At 40.4% G+C, this 10,139-nt stretch overlaps 1 protein-coding gene across 2 annotated transcripts; it reads left to right on the top strand.

The window, feature by feature from the left end:
- The first annotated feature begins 1,008 nt into the window (after positions 1-1,008).
- LOC133492897 (palmitoyltransferase ZDHHC20-B-like) lies at positions 1,009-9,578 on the top strand. 2 transcript variants are annotated; one of them, XM_061805711.1, is made up of 14 exons: positions 1,009-1,166; positions 2,000-2,026; positions 2,150-2,244; positions 2,419-2,539; positions 2,783-2,852; positions 2,979-3,011; positions 3,233-3,353; positions 3,709-3,744; positions 4,774-4,912; positions 5,630-5,756; positions 5,880-5,969; positions 6,041-6,147; positions 6,758-6,803; positions 6,920-9,578. In XM_061805711.1, the coding sequence occupies exons 1-13, from the start codon at positions 1,049-1,051 to the stop codon at positions 6,790-6,792; spliced, it is 1,119 nt and encodes a 372-aa protein (XP_061661695.1). In that variant the 5' UTR covers positions 1,009-1,048; the 3' UTR covers positions 6,793-6,803; positions 6,920-9,578. The 2 variants fall into 2 exon arrangements, with proteins under 2 accessions (XP_061661695.1, XP_061661696.1); XM_061805712.1 differs by lacking the exon at positions 3,709-3,744.
- Positions 9,579-10,139: the final 561 nt, after the last annotated feature.

The following is a 10,139-nucleotide window of genomic DNA, read 5'->3' as shown; positions in this document are numbered from 1 at the left end:
CCCATAAACAATTATGGTAGATTAATTGAAGAATCTAAATTGGCTGTAGGTGTGAATGTGATTACGAATGGTTGTTTATATGTGCCACACAATGGGTTGGAGACCAGTTCAGGGTGTACCCCGCCTCTTGCCCAAAGATAGCTGGTATAGACTCCAGCATGCCTACTCACCTCGTGAGGATAAGCCACTCAGAAAATGGATGGATGAATGAGCATTACGCAACATGAGATGGTGGTGGTGGGTTCCTTATGGATAGAGAATCATAAAAATAAATTACATTTCTCTACAGAGAGTACATATATTGGCGGCAGAGTGGATCAGCTGGTAAAGCGTTGGCCTCACTGTTCCGAGGACCGGGGTTCAAATCGCGGCGCTCCCTGTGTGGAGTTTGCATGTTCTCCCCGTGCCTGCGTGTCTTTTTTCCCAGGGACTCCAGTTTCCACCCACATTCTAAAAACATGCAACATTAATTGGACACTCTAAATTTCCCCTAGGTGTGATTGTGAATGCAACTGTTTGTCTCGATGTGCCCTGCGATTGGGTGGCAACCAGTTCAGGGTGTACCCTGCCTCCTGCCCGTTGATAGCTGGGATAGGCTCCAGGAATCCCCGCGACCCTTGTGAGGATATGGGGCCAAGAAAATGGATTGATGAATGGAGTACATATTTCCTTTAGTGTGCCCTTGGCAAAATGGACAAAGGGGAAACTTTGGTTATATTTCATTTGAATTGAGCTGTCCATAAGGAATCATAAGTTCGACCAAATCGACTTGATGGGTTGGAGGAGGGATGGGCAAAAGTATCTCACTATCATTTACATGATCGAGTTGTCATATTTGTTCCATTAATTTAAAGAAGTCCAAATCTATTAGGTAAACAGCATGTAATGTATGTCCACCCATCAATTCATGCACAGAAGATGGAAGATATGCGGTAGAGAGTTTTAATGAGAATGCTCCGAAACAAGCAAACTATTTCCGGGTTGTCCAGCCTCGCCGTGGTTACGTCACACTGACACTCCCTTTCCCCCAACCTCAGTAGAGAGAAAGATGGCGCCCATTCACATATTGAGATGCTGCCAACGGGGATTTGCTTGGATACCTGTGATTTTCATTGCTATGGTCGTCTGCTGGTCCTATTATGCCTATGTGGTGGAGCTTTGCATTTGTAAGTAGACTCATTGCTGCCCTGTTGTGTCCTTTTTGAGCCTTTATTTGTCACCGCTGTTTCCTGTACTCGCCACAAAAACAGGCAGCCGCTTTTGGACAGTAGCCTAGTAGGAGGTAAATGGACGGACTGCAGCCCACTAATAACACCCCCCAGTTTTAGGCTTTTGATTCTGATAATTAATAGACTGGGGGTATTGTATTGAGTCCAGATATTTTTATTCAACATGCTTCGGACGCGAGACAAACTTTCTCTCTGCGTGTTACTGCCTTGCTAACAGTTTTAGGTTGGCGCTCAGTCTGGGGAAGTGGACATTAAAATGTCACATGACAAAGGGTCAATTGCTTCGATTAATTTGTGGAATACTCTATTGTTAGAATATTCAATAGTGATAGTCCTAGACAGATGCCTATATATTTCTCACCATTGTGATTCGTCATAGTTAATGTAATATTACAATGACATATATTTAAATGTACTATTGAGCTCTTCTAAAATGGGCCATTTTGGAATGTGGGCAACAAAAAATTATATCTGCAGTACCCATTAAATTCTTCCATTTACTTGCAGATCCCTGAAAAGGTGAAAGTTGAATTAATCTCTCTCGAAAGCTTCTCTTGTAAAGGTGGGAAATAATTCCACTGTGGACACTCAATCTCTTGAGTATGAGCATCAAAGGCATAAAACAGACGTTGGTTTTAATGTACTCTTACTTCCTCTTGCTCTAAAAATATGCACGATGGAGCACTGAAGCGACACTTCTTAGTCAGATTTACAATCACTGTTTTTTTTTATTTTGTGCGTCACTCACGTTTTGTTGTTGGCTCTTACAGTCACCATCAAGAGTATAGGAATACAGGGTAAGCTTTCTGTTTTTGTGCTTAATTTCTTGTTTGCTTTAAAAATTGAGATAGTAATCAATGTTTCTCAGTCATGGTTTTCATTGAGGCTGATGTTGTTTTTTCACATTTTGTTCCCCACAGTGGTATATCTCATCTTCTTCCACCTCTCCTTCATAATGTTTGTATGGTCTTATTGGAAGACCATCTTCACAAAGCCTGCCAACCCTTCCAAAGAGGTACAGTGTGATCTGGAGTGACCCTGTTGTGCTATTTACCTCAATGGGCTAAAATGATTTCTCTCTCTCTCTCTCTCTCTCTCTCTCTCTCTCTCTCTCTCTCTCTCTCTCTCTCTCTCTTTTTTCTCTCTTTCCCTTTCTCTCTCTCTCTTTCTCTTGTTCCACTGATTCCAGTTCTGCTTGCCCAAGGCGGAGAAGGAGCGCTATGAGAAGGAAGAGCGGCCAGAATCCCAGCAAGACATTCTATGGCGAGCTGCTGCCAGCCTGCCACTTTATACCCGCACCGGAGCAGGAGGTGGGTACACATGCGGTTCCTTGTTGAGGACAGTTGGCATAGAAAATGAGTGCCTTGCTCAATGAATAGCTGATTGTTTTGTTTCAGCAACAATGAGAACCAAATCAATCAAAATCAAAAGCCTTTATTACATGCTGTGCAAACAATGTTACTGCATGGACAATTACAGATTCACATCCCTCAAAAATGTCGCACAACAATACTGATGTCGCTTCTGAATATGATTCTGTTTTAATGTTGCAGCAATTCGTTACTGTGACCGCTGTCAAGTAATCAAGCCGGATCGGTGTCATCACTGCTCTGCGTGCGACATGTACGTTTTTAATCATCAGCTTCTATGTGGGGGGAGGGGGGGGTATTTTTTTTTTCCTTGTTTGTCTGCCTGTCTAATCATTTTCATCATTTCATCCCCCCCTCCATCCTTTGCTTTGTTTCATAGGTGTGTGCTGAAGATGGACCATCATTGTCCCTGGTAGGCAACTGTCAGTGTTTTTTCTGCATGCATTAGACACTCTCTGGCCAAATAAATTAGGTACAACAGCACAATTGGCTTTTTTTTTATGTATGAGCTATTCATTGTAGAATGTAGATTTTATCATTTTTGGTTCAGACACTTTTTCTTCTTACTGTGGATGCTTATGACTCGTTAGTGCTGAGGTCCAATTTGACCATAGCCTGTCCATCTTTCTCCAGGGTGAACAACTGTGTGGGCTTCTCCAACTACAAGTTCTTCATCCTCTTCTTGGCGTACTCTCTGCTTTACTGCTTGTTCATTGCAGCCACAGTGCTACAGTATTTCATCAAGTTCTGGACTGTGAGTAATGATAGGCTTGGACACAATCTGGATCCGTTTAAAACCCAATGTGCACCCTGATGAGTTAAGCATGCTTGGCATTGAGTTGCCCTCCTGACTCTCCTCCTTCACCGCTGTGCCCTTGCGTGTGCTAGACCTGCCATACTGAGAGATTTTTCTAAAATTCTCAATTCTTTCATCGGATCCATTACAACACCCATGCGTCAGCAAAAAGTGCCCCCCCCCCTTTTTTTTTTTTTTTTTTTTTTTTTTTTTTGACATAACACACTGAGCGCTACATTTGCCTGCTAACCAACCTTTCCTTCCTGTTCTTTCCCGGTGTTGCTAACAAGTCTCGTTTCTGTTTGGACTAAAGCTTTGCCGGAGAAAATCGGCTGAGAACTGCCCAAAGGTAACACGGTCATCCTCCCAACCCTTTGCATCACTTCACGAGTCATCGCTGTTGGAATGCGTGCATTTGAGCTTTCTATGTCTTTAGTGGATGGTTAGTTGTTTGTGATTTTTCTTAAGTGTTTATACATGCCCTGCAATGATCTCCCCCCCTTGCCCAGCGAAGGTTCCAGCATGCCTGCGACCCTAGTGAGGATAACCGGTGCGGAAAATGAATGGGTGATTGTTTTGGACCCATTACATTACATAACAATTGCCAGCAGAGCTGATTTTTTATGACGAGAATTTTTAGGAGCATTGATATAGAAATGGCCTGTCATGGGGTGACATTTTTAATGGAAATCTTTTACTGAGCCTCATGATAAAACTATAATGTAAAACTTTTATTTGATAGCATAAAATTATACTTATAGTTTTAGTACCACTGAACTGTCCCTGTCACAGTTTCTTTAAATTACCCAGATAATTTAATTTGTGTTCAAAATATTTTTTTTCAATTATTTTACAAAAAAATATATTTTTTGTTTAAATGTTGATTAAATTATGAACTGCAAATCATGTCATTGTTACAGAGTGAGAAATTCATGAAATTAAATGTATCTTTTCAGAAAGGATTCAGTGTAGTATTTGATTGAATATTTGAATAACACATTTTACTGGTAGGATTCTGCCTATCTGAGACAAATTCGCAAAACACTGTGCTGGGACATGTCACAGAGGGACATTTCATGAAGAGAATATTGTTTCTAAATTCTATAGCAACCTAAAAAAACATTTTTTGGGGGGGGTACGTCTCTGGGAGGGTGAATGTGAAGTATAACATAATTTATGTTCATAAGCATAGGTGTGTGTTGTTTTTATATGTTTGGGACCTGGGAGACTTGTGGCCACTAAAAATATAGAAATCCTCACATGCTGTTTCTGTCTCTTCTGGTCGCTAACTGCCCCTAACCCCCGGGGGAAAAAAAATTAAAATGTCCTCCCTGTAGAGACGTGTTATTGATGCTTCTTCTCCCGTCTCTCTCCCCAGAATGACCTGCCAGAGACCCACCAACACGCCAAATTCCATGTCTTGTTTCTCTTTTTTGTTGCGGCCATGTTCTGCATCAGTATTCTCTCCCTCTTCAGCTACCACCTGTGGCTTGTCGGGAAGAACCGGTCCACTATAGGTAACACCTTCTTCTCAAATCCATCCATTTTTTTGTACTGGTTGTCCTCACTCAGTTGACTTTTGGTCAAGAGAGAGGGTCTACCACAGTTATTTTAAAATACAATGATTAAATATCAGCTGTATATTCTGTTTTAATTGAATATTTCTTTATTACTGGAGAAAAGAAACTTTACTGCTTTACTCGGCACATTTTGACTGCAGGAACGAAGTAAATGCAGTAAGTTCTGCTGCGTCAGCAATGTTCTGTGGACCTCCGGATGCCTTAAAAGTTTTAGACATAATGGGGTAAAGATACCTTTTAGTTCCAGCTACACATGAATATGCTTGCATTTTGATGGTGGTCTGAGGGGTCGTAGGCACAGAATGGGAGCCACTCTACCATCTGGCTGTCCCCTGCAGGGCATCTTTGGGTACACGGGTGACTTACCAAGTGTCATTGATAACTGAATGAATAATGGGTGAATTGTAAAATGTCTTTGAGTGTTTAGAAAAGCGCTCTATCAGGCAAATGCATTATTATTATCATTATTATTATTAATTACATGCACCAACACCGACGCATACCTTGAGTCTGAAATTATGGGTGTCTACAAAGTGTCCATCCATGACTGCAGTTTACAATAGTTCTTTTCACCACTGTGGAAATTGTAAAATAATTTAGTCAAATACCAACATTGTTTTTTTAAAATTGCATCCTGTATTTATTTTGTCTCAGAGGCGTTCAGAGCACCTGTCTTCAGGACTGGGTCCGATAAGAATGGCTTTTCTCTGGGGTTCCGAAAGAATATCGCTCAGGTATTTGGAGACGAGAAGAAGTACTGGCTGCTGCCAGTCTTTACCAGGTATTAAATTAGTCTTGTTGCTATTTCAAATAAAATGTTTGAAAGTTATCTTTTCCATGATATTATCTTTGATGTTTTGCGCCTGGGTGTTGCTTGGGTTGACTATGTCCTCATTTGCGGCAGTCAAGGAGATGGTCTGACATTCCCCACCCGGCTCGTCAATGCAGACATCGAGCAACCGACAATCACCGTGCACCCGGAGCCTAATAAATGGTGATCAATCAGAGCCGGGAAAAGTTCATTTCGTTTGAGTTACAGGGTTCATTTAGTTGTTTTATTTGCAGTGAAGTGACTGTGAGCCCGCTCTCCGAATCACAGAACCGCCTTCTGAGCAACGAGCAGCATACTAACAGCGTTGTACACCATATGGCTAATAATCCCGTCAAATCAGGTGAGTTCCATATGAATACAGAATAAAAGAGGTGGGTCATAATCCAGTAGTTCTGGAATAGCAGTCCACAGCACACAGAAAATACCATACAACTCAGATATGAAGCAGTTCTGAGACGTTTTTGGTATACTAGCTAGATTTTAGTTTTAGATTCACAGGAATGATAAATCACTTCATACAGTAAAAGTGGGAAAAATGTAGACACTGCTGTTTTAGATTTATTTAGTTCCTTTATCTTAACTTTCTTTAAGCAGTATTTTTTCTTTTGTGTGTTATGATTTGGAATAGTGCCGGCATGGTAGATCAGCTGGAAAGTGTTGGCCTCAGTTCTGAGGTCCCAGGTTCAATCCCGGACCCGCCTGTGTGGAGTTTGCATGTTTTCTCCGGGCACTCCGGTTTCCTCCCACATCCCAAAAACATGCAGCATTAATTGGGCACTCCAAATTCCCCCTAGGTGGGATTGTGAGTGCGGCTGTTTCTCGATGTGCCCTGCTGTTGTATATTGTTGTTTGAGCTTCACTCAATTTAATCTTTTTATGTGTTTTTTTTAAACAATACATTTATTGCTTGGGATCAACACACCCCAATGTCTTCCTGTTTAATTTTACAGACCCAAACGACATCACCACAGTCTCCATGAAGTGAATCCTAACCAGGTAATTTCTCGTTTCTGCTCTCTAATTGTCACATGGTGTTTGCGATGCCAGCATAGCAAATAATCTACCCGTTCAATTCCACCTAATTGGCTATTGCGTCCTCCCCTTGCCCGCAGGAGTGACTCCTCAATCATCCAGTCTGATGCCTTAAGCCGTGCGACAATTTCACTCATTGCCATGGTGACGACCCCTCAGTGCAACCGCAGAGTAACTACGGAAATGCATTCCTTTTGCATAGCACAGAGCTGTGTCCACGGCATTGGCTTTTTCTCTGCATGCAGCAGCAGCACCAGCTGTCCTAAACCTTCATTTTTAACGCTACACATATCTGTATTATTGGATGATTATGCTTTCTTTTTCTGGAATATTTATAATGACGCCTGTGGAAATCCTTTGCTGGAGTTATGAGCTGCTTTTTAAATTTTTTTCATTTTTAACTTTGTATTTTTTTTTGGTGCCAAAAGTTACATGGATCCATCCACATTAAGATGGTTTTACAGGCACAAAGCTGGAGCAAAATGTGGGAGATAAGCTGTCTCGTTACCTTTTTGTTTTCTGTGAAGAATCCATTGAAGATGGGGCAATTATTTTTCTTTGAACTGTATTCTTGGAAGATTGTGGGTAGGGGGGGACATCCCAGCACACTTCCCAGATGGATGGGTCAGTGGACCGATTTTGTCAGAGCACAAGATGGTGGATTTGCACTGCAGAGATCGTCGATGTCCATCATTGTGCTGCTTTTTCACAGGTTGGCAAAGCAAATGGAAATGGATCTTTTGTGTGCGCGCGCTTGTGTCTGTGTGTTTATAATGTGCAGCATTATTTCGTGCTTTTATATTGGGGTGGGACTTTAACGCATTAATTGTGATTAATTAACTATATAAAATAGTTTGGGGGGGGTGAACCTATTTTAATCTCATTTTGTGTTGCAAACAAAGTGGAGGTTTCCTGTCATACCGATTAGAAGGCCACCAAAACAGAGGAATTGGATGAAACAACATATCCAAGACTCATGAGAGGCAAATTTCATGAGGAAAGAAGAATAATAAGAAGAAGCCTTGGTAATTGTAATTTTGTGCAAAAAGGAGTTTCCATACCACTTAAGCACTTCAATACTCCAACATGTGATACAACTTTTCAACTTACATGCCGACATTTAGGGATAATGCTGTCTTTAAAAAAAAAAATAAAATGGCACTTTAACTTTAGGTCTTTCATTTTGGCCAGAGATATTTTCTATTAATTTTTGTACTGTTTTGTATAGAAATGCACTTAAATGCATATACCAGAGTTAACAATATTCCTGTCTGTGTCAATTACTTGACGCAATCATACATTAAAATCCATTTGAATTCAACCATTTGCTTTTTGGGACAAATATTGTGACATGATTCAAATGTGATTCATTACAAAGCCTCTAATTGTTTTTTTTTTTTAATTTTTTTTTTTTGAGTCTCACCCCTGGTTTTTATACATTAGCTTGCGGTGTATATAGAATTCCCTTATGTTTTGTTCTGCCCACATTGCTTGAAAAATTCAACTTTTATTGCCAAAGTAAGGGCTGAACCATCAGGAGTTCATATTTCTGAACTACAGTACACTTGTTTACAGCATCCTTAGCTTTACCTTTCAGCTCTGTGGGCCAAACGACATGAAGTCATTGCGCTTTTTTTTTTTTTTTTTTTTCTCAAAACTGGACCTCTTGCTTATCATGTCTCACTCTGACCAGCAGGTGGCAACCGGGCGTTAGTGTTGCTTCCACACTACACAACAATTATCGTATACACGATGTTTATGTGGGTAATTGAGAATTATTATTTTTTTTATTATAAGCAAATTTGCGTTGTAATGGATGTCCGAGCCTCAGCGTATGTTTATGGCTCAACCATCCCGTGTCGGTGGCAAGGCAGGAACATCATCAATCACATAGCGTCTCAAGTGCATCACTATTATTTTTCAGTGCAGGATTTTTATTTTTGGGATGACCAAATAATTTACCAAGGAATTCTGTTCCGTATATGCAACTTTAGCAGCACATTATATTCATGTCTAATGGCATCTTTGTGGTTGTTGCTGGATGAGCCTCTTGGTGTTTGCATCCCATGCTGTACGAGTTTACTACAGCCATTAATATATCGTATAGAGTTACCTGTGGTGTTGTACCTTGTTTTCTATCATACTGTAGCTGTGATACATGTAAACAAAATGGTATTTAATGTGATGAGGGAGAGTTGTTAATGCCTGCTCTCTGGATTTTGTTTACCTGTTGTTGTTCAAACAAGTTGCAAATTAGACATTGGAAGATATGATTAAAAAAGCTCAGTGGGCATCCTAACATGAGGCCCCATCGAAATGTAAGAAATCAAAATTTAGTGAACAAATTTCTTTACAGGCCATTCAAAAAAAGCATGATGAACTAGAACTTCTCCATTGTTACCATCTAATTCCAATATTTGGACCTATCATCATTTTATTTTCTATAAATGGCCTCATCTTTTTCTGGGCTGTTGGACCTCGACGTCAACGAGTGCGTGTGTATTTTTTGCAATGTGTTGTTTTGTAAAATTATTGTCTTGAGAGAAATGCTTCAGTGCAGCAACCTGTTTTCTTATGTACGATGTACGATAGGCGTAATGCCAGAATAAAGCCAAAAGCATGGCGCCTCCCTGTCAAAAAAATTGAATTGTAGCTGTGTGTCGACCTGGTTCCGAAATGAAGGTGCATCATGTTTGAAAACAGCTTTATTCTGGTGTGTCTGAATAAATGAAGCCATAAAACCACAAATAGTAATGTCCATTTGTCATTTGAACATGTTCCATGATGTCACTTCTTTGATTCTTCAACTTTTGTCCTGTTATAGGCAAATAGTCCAGAAATACCAACAAGTCGAGATTCCTTTACCATCACAGTCTCCCTTTATCCTGCAGTTTAAGTAAAAAATGTTTCCCACGAATTGATATGACAGTAGCAGACAGATTTGTGCAGTATTTGGCGCCCTTTTTGGATCTCTTGGGTCTATTAACCCGGTAAAGGTCTGGCTGTTTTAATGTGTACAAATGTACATAATGTGGTTGGTAACCATATGATGATAACATTATTTGAAAGGGGATAACTAGAGTTTAACATTTTGCCATCTTGACACTCAGATCCTTGACTCCAGTCACTGTAAAAGCTATATGTCAACTCCACTGCACTTGGAAAAAAAGAAAAATGATATGTCAAGACATGTATTTCATGCAAGGACGATAAGGGCAAGCTCTCCAACCAAGCCCATCCACTCAGTCGCCGTGATTCTGAATACGTGTGCTTGTTTAACACCCAGCCAATTTGCTCTCT

The sequence above is a fragment of the Syngnathoides biaculeatus genome, chromosome 19 (assembly GCF_019802595.1).
Source record: "Syngnathoides biaculeatus isolate LvHL_M chromosome 19, ASM1980259v1, whole genome shotgun sequence".
Lineage (NCBI taxonomy): Eukaryota > Metazoa > Chordata > Actinopteri > Syngnathiformes > Syngnathidae > Syngnathoides > Syngnathoides biaculeatus.
This window is presented reverse-complemented; position numbering and strand designations above follow the sequence as displayed.

What these genes read in the sequence shown, in the direction of transcription:
- LOC133492897 (XM_061805711.1), top strand. Translation starts at nt 1,049, where the DNA reads ATGGCGCCCATTCACATATTGAGATGCTGCCAACGGGGATTTGCTTGG. An exon ending in CAAGAGTATAGGAATACAGG is followed by an intron (nt 2,027 to 2,149) that starts GTAAGCTTTCTG and finishes TGTTCCCCACAG; the next exon opens with TGGTATATCTCATCTTCTTC. An exon ending in ATTTCATCAAGTTCTGGACT is followed by an intron (nt 3,354 to 3,708) that starts GTGAGTAATGAT and finishes TTTGGACTAAAG; the next exon opens with CTTTGCCGGAGAAAATCGGC.